Source organism: Pelodiscus sinensis, chromosome 9, assembly GCF_049634645.1.
Source record: "Pelodiscus sinensis isolate JC-2024 chromosome 9, ASM4963464v1, whole genome shotgun sequence".
In the NCBI taxonomy this organism is placed as follows: Eukaryota; Metazoa; Chordata; order Testudines; family Trionychidae; genus Pelodiscus; species Pelodiscus sinensis.
Window position 1 is genome coordinate 34,909,450 of NC_134719.1, and position 17,799 is coordinate 34,927,248.

The 17,799-nt window shown below is 38.9% G+C and overlaps 1 protein-coding gene across 1 annotated transcript; it reads left to right on the forward strand.

Annotated features, from left to right (window-relative positions):
* The first annotated feature begins 1,551 nt into the window (after nt 1–1,551).
* On the forward strand, nt 1,552–11,457 carry LOC102461202 (retinol dehydrogenase 8-like). The gene is made up of 6 exons (XM_006114157.4): nt 1,552–1,648; nt 2,928–3,089; nt 4,973–5,152; nt 6,657–6,750; nt 8,584–8,767; nt 11,224–11,457. The coding sequence occupies exons 1-6, from the start codon at nt 1,552–1,554 to the stop codon at nt 11,455–11,457; spliced, it is 951 nt and encodes a 316-aa protein (XP_006114219.1).
* Nucleotides 11,458–17,799: the final 6,342 nt, after the last annotated feature.

Here is a 17,799-nt window from a genome sequence, read left to right on the forward strand (position 1 = left end):
CCCATGAGTGGGAAATAGGCAGAGACCGCTTGCTTGAGGACGAAATGAAGGTAACTGGAGTTCTTTGAGATTTGTTGTGCATATTCACACTCCCTGCTTGTCTTATCCTCTTCCTTGGAATCCTAATTTCTAAATGGAACATGACAAAGCAGTGAGAGAAACTGAGGTGGTTGGAACTATTGCCCTTGCTTTATAACTTTGGCCTCAGTATGTTGGCAAACATCGAGGGAAGCGAGAAAGGGGACCAAGGACCATTCCAATTATCATTGCTTAAGTTTCGCTCTCTAAGTCAGCACGTTCCAGGAGTGTGAGTAGACAGAGTCCATCTCAAACCACTCTGGTTACAGGTAAGTAACCTTTATATTTTAGTGAAAGACTTAAATGTGTGACTATATGTGTAAATTAAGCTTTTCTCTATATGATAATTACCATATGTTTTGTTATAAATCAATAGAAATATACAAATTTACGAAAAGGAAAGGTAAAAGCATTGGAAACTGATGGGAAAGGAGGCAAATGGAAAATAAGAGAAAACTGCAAAAGTAGGGAAAAACAGTAAAATGTTTTGAATGGGAGCAGAGGCATTGGAGAAGCTCTCTGAAGAGTGTTTCACCATCTTTCTGTCTCTCTTCAAAGCCACACTCCAGTTTCCATTTTACTTCTTCCAGATATTCTATTAGGACTTTTAGTTACAAACATTCAATTATACATTGTCATTTGGCCAAATCCAAGATGTGGTTAAATCTTCTTGTGCCTCTTTGAGGGACAAATCTGACCCCCACCTCTGTGGCTCAGGTGAAATCTGGCTATAATAAATGTGGTCCTGTTACACAAACGAACAGGGAGGAAGCCTGAACAGCAGGGAGCTATGATCTATGTGTACCCTTTGTACCCTGCAGCAGATTAGGGGTGGATAGTTGACCTGTGACTGTGGGGATGATTTCATTCTCCTGTGCATGACTGGTAAGTATACCCTCATTGGGGCTGTGATAGAGGCCATGGATTATGACAGCAAGACATGGTGAACTCCTCCTCCCCCAAGATATCCATGGTCTAATTACTTAACTATTTAAAACTTTTTAGCACAAATGTTTTGCAAAATTTAAAAATGGATGAAATTTTGGTATTGAATCTATTGTACAGTGATTATCCACATAAGAGACCATTCAAGACAGTCTTCCACCCTAAGCAAAACATCAGTGTGCTATCCCCTGTGCCATTCAGATTCAGCCCTGTCACCCTCCATCCTGACAGAAGGGTGGTCGCGTCAAATCTGCTGCCCTAGGCAACTGCCTAGCTTTGCTGTAAATACAGTAGCCTCTGATCCAGATTATGCATCCATGCAGAAGCATCTACTCCTATTAGTGGCCATCTGGAGATTATCCCCCTAATCATACAATGTCCAGGTGTGCATTTTTCAGTTTTGTTGGCTCAGTGAAGCGATAAAGCATAAAGGACCAGTAACAATAATCTGTAGCCATGACATTGAGGTGATTGTTCAGCAGAGTAACAAGACTTCCTATTATATCTGCTGCCATCCAGCTGAAAATAATGGCTCCAAAGACTGTACTCATCACAGGTTGCTCCTCAGGAATTGGACTGGCCTTGGCTGTAAAAATGGCTAGAGATGAACAGAAAAGATTTAAAGGTAAAGGTATTTCTGAAATTAAATATCAGGCAGTACTGAATCTTCCATGTCACGTTCATTTTGTGGTATGACAAAATGGACTGCGCTAAGGTCTGGGCATCTCACAATGTATAGATTTTCATCTGTGTGCACCTGAATTCTGTTTAACTTCCCTTTTTCCTCCACTGTTAATAATTCTCCCTTTCCTGACAGGAAGATACAATGCAATCAAATATACTTATTACTATGAACAGATGGTCATTCTGTGACTGTACTGAAATGATATGTTTATCTGAAATTATCAGATGATAAATGTGGCAGTGATATAAAAACGGAAACTTTTAAAATTAAAAAAGACGATTTGCAGCATGCTAAATAAACATACTTTTTTACAGGTTAGTCCTTCACACAGCTGCAAGTAGCTTTACTTGACTCTTAGCAAAATCTTGGTGTGAATGCAATTGCTAATTTTAGGTGGGAAAAACCTTGGGTTTAGGAGCCTTTCATTAAGCTAGCAATTTGTTTCTGAAGGGCAGATTTCAGTATTTCTTCCTTGTATTTACTGCCATGAAGGAGGAGGGGGAAAATTGGTTCCAATGTTTACCTTACAAAAGGGAAATATTTGCTGCAATTATATGTAGCTGACTAAATGAACTTACCAATTCAGTTCAGGTTTACTCTCAGCAAGTATTGTCTTACTCAGAAGGGAACAATTGCATAGATTTAAGGAAGCAAGAGTAATTTGGCTGCAGTAATATGAAAGCTCATCTATACTTTGATAAATATCTTGCAAAACCCAGCAATTTTGCAGTCTGAGTAATAATTTGTTTCACTTTCATGTAAAATTCTGGTTGCTTTTCTAAACACATTGGCTGTGATTTTCAAAAATGGGTTCCTAAAGATAGGCTTCTAACTCATTATTTAGGTGCCTAAATGTGGACTTAGGAGCCTAATTTCTGGCACCCATTATTGAAAATCTTGGAAATAGTTTTTCTACACACCTTCCTTCCCTGATACAAAAATAAAAACATATAGCTATGAACATGGCTGTATAAATATTTTATTTCTCTAGTCGCTCTTTCCCAAACTCTAACTTAGGAAAGTTAGAAGCAATATATAAATATTTAAAATACATTCTCTTTATTTTAGGTTGTTCTCAAGGTCCTATCACCAAGATATCTAAGCACTAAAATATGGACTTAAAGGTTGTATGAACTGTAACTTGTGTCTCCTGTCATTCTCAAAGAACAAGCTTTCTCTGTAGTTACATTTCTGATTACTTATTTATGAAACTTTGCAGTGTATGCTACCATGAGGAATCTGACCAGGAAAGACAAACTTGTAGAAGCTGCAGGCAACACCTTGGGTAAAACCCTGGATATTAAACAACTGGATGTCTGCAGTGAAGAGTCTATTAAAACTTGTGTCAGTAGCATCCCAGACAGAAGGATTGATATCCTAGGCAAGTACTGAATACAAATGAAAGTTGGATGAAAAATCAGAATACAATATTTAATTTAAAGACACTTATATTTTAGAGATGTTTCAATAGCATACTATTATTTCTAAACATGTACATGGATTTAAGTATAAATATAGCAATAAAATCAATAACATTGTACAGGTCTATAAAAGTCATTCAAGGTTCTCAATTGAATTCAGGCACAAAAAGACTAAATGACTTCTACAAAATCATGTGGCAAAGTTGAGAACAAAACTTGGATTTCATGGTTCTCCATCTTGCACTTGAGAACTAAGACCACCTCTACTCCCTGAACACAGTATACCCTTGTTTATTGGCACTGACAATAGGGTGATACTTTGTGACTTAGCAAATAGGTGAATAAGCAAATGAGAGAGAGACTAATCCATCATAAAATGCACGTTTAATTTATAAGAAGTTATAATTCCATTTTATCTGATACTTTATTAATAAATGATCTGTGATATATTTTGTAAAAAAATTATAATATGTCCACTAACTATACCCTCAGCTTTTAAATATTGGCTAAGAGAAAACAGAGCCTGTCTTTGTGGGGGAGAAGTTAGGGGAGCATTAGAACAGGCAGGTGCAAATTAGGATGCTTTTCTTGAAAATTACAGTATGCTCCAGTCTGGCATTCCACTTCTTACTACAGATTGCTCATATTATGACATAACCATTCTGCATATCTGAAATTACAAGCACTGAAATGGAATCTCCTTTTGCCCACCAAATAGTGATAAAGATCTCATTCTCAACAGATGCCAGTTCATTTTTTTAAATAAACTGACATTATGAGGTGCTAAACACAAAGCAGATCAAAACCATCCCCTAGTCATACTGGATCAGACCATAGGTCCATCTGGACCAGTATCCTGTCTTCTGACAGTGGCCAATGACAGGTGCACCAGAGGGAATGAACAGAACAGGTAACCATCAAGTGATTCCATTTCTGTCTCCCATTTCCAACTTGTAAAAAAGAGGTTAGGGACACCATCCCTACCGCCTGGCTAATAAGCGTGATGGATATATGCTCCATGAATTTATCTACAAACATAGCAAGGCCTGATCAAATATCTAGAGAAGTAAATTGAGATTCTTGTTGACTTGATTGGGCCCCTAATTCTTAATACTGCACTAAAAGACAATAATTGTAGTTTTTGCTCATTTTCCCTTCTTCTTTTGTAAGTTAAAGAAAAAAATAAGGCATAAATCAGGAAGAAAAATTTCAGAATGCAGGTTGGACCTTCCTGGTCTAGTACTCTTGGGACCTGCCTGGTCCCAGATGAGGGAATTTGCCGGACAACGGGAGGTCCCCTGACACCAACCCTTCAACCTGTTGCCCCTCCCTGCTGCTGGTTTCCTTGATCCGGCCCAGCTGCCTGCTGGCCAGCCCTAGCCCCGCTGCAAGGTGGCACGTGGCCCCAGCTGTGCTGCTTCTATCAGGCTGCTGTGGCGTGGCCCGACTTTCTCCTCCCAGGTTGCTGCAGCTAAAAGCCCTGGCCCTGCTGATGGGAGGCAGGTAACCCCAATCATGGAGCTGCTGCCACTCAGATAACTGTGGTCCTGCTGCCACCGCCCAGGATATTACAGCAGCGCTACTGTCTGGGCTGATGCAGCCCCAGCCAGGCTTCCCTTCCTGAGCATCCATGGTCATCTGTAGTAGAAATTTAAAAATGTACCGGAGAGAGTAAAAGCAAAGACATTCCATGCCAAATGTAATCTCAAACTTTCAGTAAGACTCTCCTATGTTTAATCCTTTATTCCAGTGACTAATTTTACCACCATGTGGGTTTCAGTAAAAATGCCAAGTTAATATTTATTGCAGTTACTACTCACTACTGTGTTTTGTATCTGTACAGTTAGCAATGCTGGAATGGGACTAATTGGACCTATTGAATGCCAGACCATAGATGAGATGAGAACTGTGATGGATACAAACTTCTTTGGATTGGTTCGACTCTTGAAGGAGATTTTACCTGATATGAAGAAGAGAAAGAGTGGACATATAGTTATAATTAGTAGTGTCATGGGAATACAAGGCAAAGTATTATAATATAGTAATTATTCATAATTTAAAGCTCACATTTTTCTGAACTGAAAAATGTAAGCAATCTAATGTATTAAGCTTTTGTTTCCAGTTTACAAGCTCAGGCCTCAGTTCTCCATTCTTACTCACACTGAGTAATATGATATTATGTCAGTACTCTGATTAATTTTAATAGTTCTACTCGCATAGTAAATTACTACTGCTTGTAACCAAGGCTGGCAGATTTAGGCCCACAATAACTATGTTTGAGTTTTCTGGAAAGTAGCATTTTGCTCTTTTTACAAAATAATTTCATATAGAAACTTGTCTCTGTGTATTGCTTAAAAGGGACTATGGAGGAAAGAACATTTTTAATACACTTGTATGCACAGATATTTTGTGAAACTAGCTTTAAAAAAATTTCTACTTTAAAAAAGATTTAGCTCATCTGCAATCTGTTAGTAATTCACATATCTGACACAAGAAAGAATTCCAAGCAGTATATGCAAAGTTGGTCTTCTAACACCTCTCCCTCTGCCTCCTTCCCCCCTCAAAAAACAAAAAAAGAACTAGAAGATGGGATCAGCAGGTCCACACTGAAATATTCTCTAATTGTTTGATTAGTGGGTCCTTGACCACATCCATTGGAGTCCCCCCCTGTCCCAGACTGTCAAATTAGTATTTCCTTTCTGGAAGGCCTTCTCTTTTACTGGACACCCTAGGGTTACTGCTAACCTGCAAGATAATGTTGTCTTATTTGGTGCTCTGCCCTGCATAATCTTACTTGCGTGCTTAGGCCCCAAAACTTTAATGGGCCTCTCACATATGGATTATTCATGTGAGTAGGCAGTTGGAATGTCAAGGCCTTGGCTACTAAGAATGGCTAATGACCAACATGATACTCACCATCCATCTTAGAGGATTTCTATATTACCTCCAACATGATACTCACCATCCATCTTAGAGGATTTCTATATTACCTCCAACATGATACTCACCATCCATCTTAGAGGATTTCTATATTACCTCCTTTGAGTCCCCAGGAATTGAAAAATCCAAATCTTTTAAATCTTAGATCTCTGGCATGCATTGCAACACAGCTGCCATGCCAAATGATACAGATTTTATTATACATGCAGAAGGCTGTATCAAACCACACAATATCTAGCATAAATACAATGGGCTAAATCCTCAGCTATGACCAGAGAACAGTTTGAAGGCAGCTGTAACCTTTGTTAGTTGCCAATGGCACCTAGGGATCATAATAGCCAGGGTGCAAAGGAGTCTTGGCCAAGTCTCCTTCCCTATAACAATCACTGTTCAGCATGTATCCAAAAATAGGTATGGACACCTTAGTGCATTTAGTAGGAGTGTTTTAGCATCATAACTGATGAACTAGCCCAACATAAATCACAAGGATTTTTTTTCCATGATCTTAAAATTTTAGGAAATATAAGCCATTCAAAAACTTAAAATAATCTTAGCATGTTTTGTAATTATTTTGGTTTTGCCTTCAGGTATTTTGTTCAATGATGTTTATGCTGCATCTAAATTTGCTGTGGAAGGATTCTGTGAAAGCTTAGCAATACAAGCACTGAAATTTAAACTACAGTAAGTGTTGACCCAAAGGTGTGGGATACATATCAGACTGTTCTTTAAATGTGTATCTTGAGCTACAGATGATGATAATAGTAGTACAGCCATTATATAGCAGGCTGTTGTCCCAGAGAAAGAAATTTTCTTCTTTAATTCAACCAATTGAAACTATACATTCACAAGCCACTGAAACCTGCTTGTAGACGTTTCCTTGCCCCTCTCCCTCAAGTGCTGCAGCTCTTTAAACGCCAAAATAAACAAGACCTTCAGCATTCACACTAAGAGTCAGTTTAGCCTTGAAAAAATATGTATAGCTTTCATACACATCCCTAAGAATATGGACTCTTATATACAATACTGTGGGGATGTAGTCATGTTTACCTCAAAAAGAATGTTTTCTCTAATCTGTAGTACCCAGATACATTTGTGAGAGTGCTGAATAATGATTTCTTATAAAGAGTATTTGAGACTCCTATAACAACATACTGGTGTGTAGCATTTGCAGTAGTGAGCAGAAACATGGGCCTTGGCTTAAATTGTTTGCAATGGAAATTGATCAAAGCAAGACAGCAAGAAAGAGGAAATGCTTAAGGCCGGGCAGAGCATGAGCAGGAGGGATGCACAAAATAAGATTGTGGGGTTTCTTACATGGTAGTTTATAATATTTTTGTATCATTACTTAGAATTTAATTTTATTGGTGTTTAATGAGAAATTAGTAGATGATTTACTGTGTGTGTAAATAGGTGGGCTTTGAGAGAGTTTAAAGAAGATCAACTTTTGTGGCATACAGTTTGGCTGTGTCTACATTGGCACCCTTTTCTGGAAAAGGGATGCTAATAAGACACTTCAGAATTGTAAATGCCGCGGGGGATTTAAATATCCCGCGCGGCATTTGCATGAACATGACTGCCGCTTTTTTCCGGCTCAGGGTTTTGCTGGAGAAAAGCGCCAGTCTAAACCCCGAGCCGGAAAAAAGCGGCAGCCATGTTCATGCAAATGCCGTGGGGGATATTTAAATCCCCCGCGGCATTTGCAATTCCAAAGTGTCTCATTAGCATCCCTTTTCCGGAAAAGGTGCCAATGTAGACACAGCCTGTTAGAGGACATTCTAGGCATAGGAGGCAGCATGGAAGAAAGTGAAAAAGTTAGTATGGAGAAATGTGGAACAGGCAATGTGCAGGGTCCACACCACGATAACTGGCTGGTCACTATGCAGGCGGGGGCAGCACTGTGTAGAAGCTTTAATTTGGAAGTTCAGCTTAAATCAATAACATGATAGAGCCACTAGGAATAAGCGGCAAAACGCAGATATTCATTAGCAGCCACAAAACTGGCCAGAAATCTGCTGTACAAAACCTGCATTCAATAGATAACTATGTCTATAAACAGGAAGCATACTTAAAAACTTGAGAATAGAGCTAGAGAAGGAACTGGTGAAGGGACCTTAAGTATTTCAATGTCTTAGCTTTTCTATTATGCACTTCTGGGTGAATCCTGCTCCTATTCCATAGGTCCGAAGAGCTCAACAGCAGCAAAGTCTTATTGCAGAGATCCACAGCTGTGAGTTAGTATCTGAGCAGGCTTTGTCTCCTGCTCTCATTTCTGCCATAGACTAATAGTTCCATTGCTCACCGCCAGTGCTCTCTTCCCCTGGAAACACCCAATGCCTGACTGAGATACTCAGGGCAAGAGCTGTAGTATGGATATTCCCCTTAAAGAATTTACTGTTAAAAAATGCTAACAAGTGCTCATTTATCTGTTGCCACTCACTGCCCATGTAAAAGGTGGCTATACACATTTCCCATATAGAAGGACAGATCACCAATATGTTCTTGTTCTTGTAATAGGCTAAGTCTGATTGAGCCAGGTCCAGTGATCACAGAATTTGAAAAAAAGGTGTTTGAAGATGGAATGAAAATGGATCTTTCAGCTGCCGATGAAGAAACTGCGGATATGTTTACTAATATTTACCTTAAAAATTACAAACAGATTTTCCAAAGCCTGGGACAGAGTGCAGAGGACATAGCAGAGGTAATTAGTCCAATTGTGCAGTGAATGCTCTGACTGTCGTACCCCTAGACTTCAGTAATCACAACCTCAATAAAATATTGTATCTAGAATTTAAAAAGAATATGAAATTCTCCCAGTTTTAAAAGGCAGCTGTGAATTTTAATCTATAATATCACTGAGTGAATAGCTGCAATGTGATATAACCACCCAGTGAAGTCAGAATGACACTAGTATGAACTGTCACCAGAAATCTTGATGGGTTACTACCATTGTTTGTGGCCCCTCTCTTGTTCAGATTTCATTAGTGCAAATCTCTACACCCATGGGAAGTACAGTAGACTATCCAAGGAACCAATAACAGAAGAGTAGAGTCCTGTAAATCTGCAGATACCTGCTAAAACATCTGGAATTATATAGCCAATGGTTCTTAGCAGTGCAGTACGCTGGGTCTACGTCTTGACTGCAGGCTTCTTTCAGAGGCAGCTTTTCTGGAAGACATCTTCCGAAAAAACTTCTTCCGAAAGAGAGAATCCACACTACTAAAGCACATCGAAAAAGCAATCTGTTTTTTGAAAGATAGCATCCATTCAGTGTGGATGCTATCTCGCATTTAAGCCGTGATTACTATAGACAGAATGGCCACCAGGGCACCTGTGCTTTTTCCTCTTTCCTCTTCTTTCAAAAAAACTCCGTTTCCTGTCCACATACACCTTTTTCAGAAATAACTTTTCAGAAAAAGGCTTCTTCCTCGTAGAAAAGAAGAAAAATCCCTCCATTCTTTCAATTTTTTTCTAAAGAACACGATTGCAGTGTGGATGTGAGGTTTTTTTTTTTTTGGTTGGGTTTTTTTTTTTGGAAAAACAACTGTTTTTCCAAAAAAAACCTCTGTAGTATATACATAGCCTTTAATGCATTCATTTTAGCTGAGTGAACTGTGGGAAAACTTGTCTATCTTTGTGGGCGTGCAGAGGGAATTATGGGATATTTATCAGTGTGAGTGAAAGTATCGCTCTGGCTTTAGTGTATAGTGCCAAATGAACCAGCTATCTTGGGTACAAAGCATAACCATATTTGGGACAGAGGAAAGGAGTGTGTGTGTGCACCAGCAAGAGACAGACACACAGGGGATGGGGCTAAATACAAGTAAGAGCCAACATTAACTCTCAGGGTGCATCCTGAGTCTCACCCTGTACTTTCTGTGCTTATCTGACCACCTCCTTTCTTTCCTTTGCCTACATCTGAGTTCATGTCCTATTTCTTACCACCTCCATATGTTCTCAGCCAGTGTTTTTGGAGTTTCTCATAAACTCTCAAAATATCCTGAAAACTAGCTCCGTGAAGTGCTCAGACTTTACTCACCACTTGCTTAATCTACTCTTGTTTTTAGACTCTTAAAGTCTCTGAGACAAGAACTTGCCATTTGTTCAGCATGCATCACATATGATACAATTTATGTATAGGGTTAAAGAACACAAACATACAAGCCTCTAGCCAGGAGCACAGAACTGTTAACCAGCAGTGATCATTGAACTCACAACCCCTTTCCATGGAACCCTACACAAGGCTATCTAAGAAATTGGCCTCCCAACTTTATTCCTGAATCCTTTCCAAGTCCAGTGCAGCAGTAGTTTGGAGCCAGCTAATAATTTTAAGTTGGATTTTTTTTTCTACTTACCTTTTTTGTAGTTTACATAGTATATATACATTTTTTGCTTTAGTCAAGAAACCATTCTGTGCTGAGGTTCCCTCAAGATGCATCTGAAATAAAAAAAGAAAAAAACAAAATGCTTAGCCCTTGGAGCCCCACTGAAGCTTAAGTCTCTCATATTATCAAACTTCCTTTGAGCCAGAATTTAATCACTGTGATGCTTTTCAAAGGATAAAAAATCAAGCAAGAATACTGATTACCTCCACAATTGCCCAATACTTCCAAGAGCTTGAAATGACTTTATGCAGAAATAGCACTGATGCTGGCACTATATGCAGTATTAGTATTAAAGATGCTCTGGAAATGTCATAGAACTTTTTTTCAATGTATCAATGTAGTTTGAAAGCTTGTGGCATCCATCAATAGAAGTTGGTTCAACTAAAGATGCCACCTGACCTATCTTGTCTCATTAATACAAGTTTTAGAGAAAAAATGCCTATGGGAATTGAAAACACATTTCTGGCTTTCTAATCAGATATTCCACCACTGATCTCAAAGTCAAATGTTTTACATAGTAAATATATTATAAATTTCCACTTCTGATAAAGTTGGAGAATAAAACTATGTTTATTAGTCTCAAAAAGAAAAATGGTTTTTGAGGTTTCTAAATTATCTTAAGAAAGTCATAATGGATTAACTGCCTGATCAAATTTACTAGAGGATTTTACAAAACTACCTTTAGCACTTTGCTCAGTCATTGTTTGTTGTTTATTGCACATTTATGTGGATAATTGATCTTTTCTAAAGGTCCCATTTCTCATTCTGACAGCATACAGTAAAGATAATTCTTACAGAAAATCCACCTTTTCGCCATCAGACCAACACTTTATACACCCCCATGACAACCTTGAAATATGCAGATCCAAATGGAGATCTCCCTATTGATACCTTCTACAAAATGGTTTTTCAGCATGATAAAATCTTCAGTGCAAGCCTTAACTTCATCAAACTGCTAAGATGGAGAAGCAGAAAAAGCTTTGATTTAGGAAATCCTTCACAATGAATCTGTGTGCTACTGTGTGCATCTGGATCACTGGTTTATAGTGCTGATATCACTAGTTCATAGTGTTGATATGCTATTTTGAGAAATAGCTTTGCAATATAATTGATTACAAAAATACATTCAAGATGTTTGGTTATTGAGCTTAACTCAGGTATCTATGCTGATTAACTTTTATTTTGAACTTCAAGTTTCGGATGCTTTGAAGTAAAATGTTTTTACCCATGTCAATTATTGTCAAAAGTATACGAACAATATTTCAGCTGTGTTCCTCATAGACATTTATGACTGCTATTTTTCTGAGCATCTGCAAATCAATTGTCAGACATCTCCCTTCAGCATTTATTAGAAATAAAAAGAAAAGATACTGAGATAAATACGATGTGTATATCTTATTTGTAGAAAAACCTCATGTTAGTATTGTAAAAAGTATTGAATTGCTTTGCTAATGTTCTAGTGATTCACTTAAATCACCTTGTTCTATAGTGCTGTGCCTAAAAGGATTAGAATAAACGACCTGTTAAAAGCCTAAAAAGTTGCAAGCATTTTTATAGATTTAAAATGTATTTAATATTTATGTTCGTATTTTAGGCATCAAAGTAACTGCTATGATATTGGTAAATGCCTTATGATTATTTCAGTGTTTTCTTAGGAACACAAGTCGATATACTCACAATTCTTCAAACCTGAGAGCCTAAAGCTAAGCTCCTAAATCCATATTTAGACATCTGGATAGAAGTGGACTGCTATTCAGTGGTGCTATGCACCTGCAGCTCCCACTGAAGTCCATGCAAATTAAATTCATTAAGTGCCTTTGAAAATCACAACACTATCTGAATGTCACAATGTGAATTTAAGACACTGGCCTTAGGCACCTGCATTTGACAATTTCATAGAAGTTGACTAGACATGTCTTTATGCTTTCAGGTTTGAAAATTAAGATGTTTTACATAGTTATATTTGAGGGTCTGGAGCATGAGTGTTTGTATGCAAGTATGTAGATGAACCAGTAGCTTCAATAAGGTCAGCAGTGTTTGTGGGAATAGGATTTACTAATTGTGCTATAGTATACAAGCTGGAGATCTATGTAGTGGGATTTGTAAATATCTTGGCAACACAGTACATAATTAGAATTTAAAGAATGTCATCAGACAATAATTTTATAGCAAAGTCAAATTTTAAACTGAATTCAATAGTAACCCTTTACATTTCACATTGCTTTACTGAAATGGGTATGAAAAATTGGTTTTCACATAACAGAAAGAATTAAGCATAACAATTTAAATTTACAAATTTAAGCTTGATGCTATTATAACCCTTTTGCTTTTTATAAGGTCCTTTTTTGAATAATATTAAAAACTGAACATAAGAATGGCCATACAGGGTCAGACCTAGCCCACTATCTTATCTCTGACAGCGACCAGTGACCTCATATGCTTCAGAGGGAATTAACAGAATGGAGCAATTATTGACTGATCCATCCTCTGTAGTCCTGTCACAGCTTCTGATAGTTGGAGGTTTAGGGTTGCATCCCTGACCCTCTTGGCTAATAGCCAGCAATGGACCTATCCTCCATGAACTTCTTTATTTAAGCCAGTTATGCTTTTGGTGTTCACAACATCATATGACAATGAGTTCCATAAGGCTGACTGTGCATTGTGTGAAGTAATGCTTCCTCTTTTGTTCGTTTTAAACCTACTACCTATTAATTTCATCAGGTGACACCTAGTTCTTGTGTTAGGTGAAAGGGTAAATAACACTTCCTTATTCACTTTCTTGCTACCATTTATGATTGTATAAGGCTCTATCAATCATATTCCCCCCTTTGTCATCTCTTTTCTTAGCTGAGCAGTGCCAGTCCCTTTCATGGAAGCTGTTCCACACCCCTAATCCTTCTCATTGCCCTTCTTGACACTTTTTATAATTTTAGTATCTTTTTTTTTTTTTTAGATGAAGCAATCAGAACTGCATGCAATACCTTGGATTTATATAGGGGCATTAAGATATTTCCTTTTTTTTATCTACCCCTTTCCTAATGGCTTTTAACATTGTTAGCTTTATTGACTGATACTGTCCAATGAACAGAAGTTTTCAGGGAACTATCCATAATGACCCCAAGTTTGAGTTTTAGAGTGGTTACATCTAGTTTAAATCTCATCATTTTGTACTATAGTTGGGAATATTTTTCCAACATACTTTATTTTGAGTTTATCAACACTGAATTTCATCTTTTGTTATCCATAGCCCCTTACTGAGATCCTTTTGTAATTCTTTTTAACTATGCTAAGTAACTTTGTATCTTCTGCAAATTTTACATCCTTACTAGTCACCCTTCTATTTCAAATCATTTAAGAATTTTTTAACACAGTCCTAGCACATATCCTAGCAGGACCCTGCTATTTAAATTTTTTCACAGTGGAGAGAGGTATTCCTACTCTTTGTTTCCTAGCTTATTTAACAGTAGCATTTATGAGAGGACCTTCTGTCTTAGCCCATGATTGGTTAATTTGCTTTAGAGTCTTTAGTGAAGGACCTTGGACTTTCAGAAAGTTTTTGGCAGGTATGCTATATCCATATGCTTTCCCTCTCTCAAAAAATTTCTAATAGGTTGGTGAAGCACAATTTCCCTTAAAAAAGCCTTACTGACTCTTCCCCAGCTATGTCTGATAAATGATATAGTTCCAACTAATTTGCCTAGTTGGGAAGTAGGCTTATTTCCTAGAAACAGGCATCATGCTAGCTACCCTATATTCATATGGTATACAAGCTAATTTAAAGTCTCAGAGGGTTAGCTGTTTTAGTCTGTAACGACAAAAAAATTAGACAAATTCTGTTTTAGCATCTTAGAGACTAACCAAAAAATATAGATAGTATCATGAGCTTTCAAAGAAGTGGGTTGTGCCCACAACAGCTCATTATACTATCTATATTTTTTGTTAGTCTCTAAGGGTGTCTACACTACAGCATTATTTCGAATTATCTTAATTCAAAATAGTTAATTCGAATTAAGCTAATTCGAATTAACGCATCTACACACAAAATCTATTTTGAAATAGCATTTTGCTATTTCGAAATAGCACGTCCACAGTGAGTGGACCGTGAACCGAAGTTAAGGCTAGCTGGAACCAGTGCCGGCAGGGCATCAGGTTAGGACTTAGTGCATGGGGCTGCTGCCTGAGGCTAACTAAGCTCTGAACTTAAAGGGACCCTACCCCAGACAGACAATTCTCAGAGTTCCCCGCTTGCTTGTCTACCTCGATGAGGGACAGCAAAGCAGACCTGTCTTGGCGTACGTCTAGACTACAGGCTTTTGTCGACAGAAGTTTTGTCGACAGATACTGTCGACAAAACTTCTGTCGACAAAGAGCATCTACACTACATTCAGTTCTGTCGACAAAGCAAGCTGCTTTGTCAACATGGTAGTGTGGACGCAAAGGACAGTTTACATGCAGTAACACCTTCTGTCGACAGAAACTCTATCGACAAAAGGCATTATGCTTCGTAAAATGAGGTTTACCAGTCGACAAAACTTCGACGTTATGTCGACAGAACTCAGCGATAGTGTAGATGCAGGTATAGTTTTGTCGACAAAAGTCCACTTCTGTCGATGAAAGCCTGTAGTCTAGACGTACCCCAATTGGAGTGCCCTGAGTGCCCATACTCAGGACATCACAGCACTTGGCCACATGGAGCCAGAGCTGCCCCTGGGTATGCTGGTGCATCTCGTGGGGTTGTTGCCATCAGCCCGGCTGCACTTGCTGCATGCTGTTAGGATCCAGGAGGCCCTGCGGGAGAACGTCCACCTCAAGGAGCCTTCAGAGCCACCCTGGTCCTCCCCACCGGGGGCTCATGTCCCGTTCCTCCCTCATATCCTTCCACTTACCCCTCCCTACCCTCCCTTCCTGATGTAAAATAAAACACATATGTTCAAAAATAGAAACTGGGTTTACTGAACAAAACGAGGGGTGGGGGAGATGAACCTCTGGGGAGACCGGGAAAAGGTGGGAGAGGGGAAGAAAGGGGAGGGGGAAACATGGGAGGAAAGAGCTGTAAGGGGGAAGGAAGGGGAAGAAGGGGGAGAGGAAGCTCAGGGCCCAGGGTTGGGGGTCTCGCTGCACCAACTTGAGTTTCATACAAACCTGCTCCTGGGTTGACATGTGGCCAGGCTGGCAGCTATCCTACCATAGACAGCCTCATTCCTCCATTTAGTGTGGAGATCATGGGTTGGGGGCATCCTCCTCACCTCCCCAAACCTGAATAAGGTCCATGATCTCCACTCTGGACCAGGAAGGGGCCCGCCTCCTCCAGCCCTTCAGGCTCCTGGGAGCTGGCGGACTGCTCTTGGGGAGTGGTGGAGGGCTGGCTGCCAGTGGCTTGCTAGCTCATGTTTTGGGGTCACTGAGTCAGTGGCCCCGGTGGCTACTGCTGGCTCTGAGCTGGCAGGCTTGGAGCTGGCACAGGCACTGTGGCCAGGGTCTACCCCTTTAATGGCTCCGGGGTTGGGGGGAGAGGAGAGTAAGTTTTCCTGGTTGTGCCCAGAGTGGCCATCAGGGCTCCCTGGAAAAGGCTGGAAGTCCTCTATTTCGAATTAAGTGTCTACACAGCACTTAATTCGAAATAGCTATTTTGAATTTGGCATTACTCCTTGTAGAATGAGGTTTACCAAATTCGAATTAAGCGCTCCGCTATTTCGAAATAATTTCAAAATAGCGGTTTGCATGTAAACGGCTGTTATTTCGAATTAATTTTGCAGTGTAGACATACCCTAAGGTGCTACTGGATCATTTGTTGTTTAAGCTAATTTAAGTGATAGTTTGCAAACCACAATTAGTAGTTCTATAATGTCATGTATGAGTTCTTTTGGAATTCTTGAGTGAATACTATTTGGTCTTAATACCTTGTTACTGTTTAATGAATTTCAATATGAAACCATTTTTCTGATTTGTCTTCCAAAGAATGGCTTGGATGTCTGACTGCCCTATATCCTCTGTAGTGAAGACTGATGCAAAGAATTCATTTAGCTTTTCTGCAAAAACCTTATTTTGAGTGCTCCATTAGCAACTCAGTTATCCAGTGGTGTCACTGCTTGGCAGGCTTCCTTCTTCTGATGTACTTACAAGAAACACTGTTAGTTTTTGTGTGTTTAACTAACTGCTCTTCAGATTCTTTCTTGGCTTGCTCAATTATAGTTTTACACTTGACTTACCAGAGTTCCTATTTTCCTCAATGGGATTGGACTTTTAATTTTTAAAGGTTGTCTTTGGAATCTCTTTTCCTCTGCTCTTTGACTGTGGTTGAATTTTTTTTGGTCTGGGATATGCATTTAATCTGAGCCACTATTATGGTGTTTTTAATAGCTTCCATACAGTGCAGGCATTTTGCCCTTGTGACTGTTCCTTTTTATTTCCATTTAACTGTTTCCTCATTTTTGTGTAGTTCCCCTTTTTGAAGTTAAATGCTACGGTGGTGAGCTCCTTTAGCATTTTTCCCCCTACAACCATGTTAATTTAATTACATTAATGCTATTATCTAGGGATTCCGTTATAGTCACCTCTTGATCCAGCCCCTGTATTTCAATTAAAACAAAATCAAGAATTTCTTCTCCCCTTGTCAGTTCCAGGAAAAGCTGCTCTGAGTTGTTCAAATAGTCTATGCTAAATATTGTTGTACTGATGTCCACACAATTACTTCTAACACTTGGCAAGGATATAGGGGGAAATTATATCATGTATGTTCACTCTAGGAAGGCTTTTTTTTTTTTTTAAATTATGGTGTTTACCTAACTTATGTTTAGCATCAGATCTGCAGTTAAAGACTTGTCATCTAGGAAGTTATTCCACAATAGCCTGTCCTAACTAACTGTTTCTAAGCAATACATCAGACATTATAGGATGGAAAAACTCCCTCCTGTGTGCTGACACAGCAGACCTAAACTAAAGAATAGCTAATGGTATCACATTGGGATTAAAAGCAGAACTCCAATCAAACCACCAATATAAATTTACACTGTAGCAGATGATCCAAACTTAAATGTGCTGCTTACAATTTCCCTGGGTGTTGCTTCAAACTACAGCCTTTGAAACTACTAATCTAGACATTAAAAAGACTGTTATTCTGAAGAGGATTTAATTTATTTTGAAAGACAGTTTCATAAGTCAGGAAAAATAACAGCCAAATTAAACTGTTAATGATAAAGTACCAGCAACAGCAAACTCTGCTTGAGAGTATCGACCACCTACACTTGGCTCACAGTCTGATCTCAACACTGAAGTGCAATGAAAAATGATCAGACCGTTTCCTCCATGGGGATGACCCTGCCGCTAGGGAAGCAGGGGACCCCGAATT

Coding starts and splice junctions, on each gene's coding strand:
- LOC102461202 (XM_006114157.4), top strand. CDS start 1,552: ATGGCTCCAAAGACTGTACTCATCACAGGTTGCTCCTCAGGAATTGGA. Junction 1,649..2,927: donor TGAACAGAAAAGATTTAAAG/GTAAAGGTATTT, acceptor GAAACTTTGCAG/TGTATGCTACCATGAGGAAT. Junction 5,153..6,656: donor TAGTGTCATGGGAATACAAG/GCAAAGTATTAT, acceptor TTTTGCCTTCAG/GTATTTTGTTCAATGATGTT.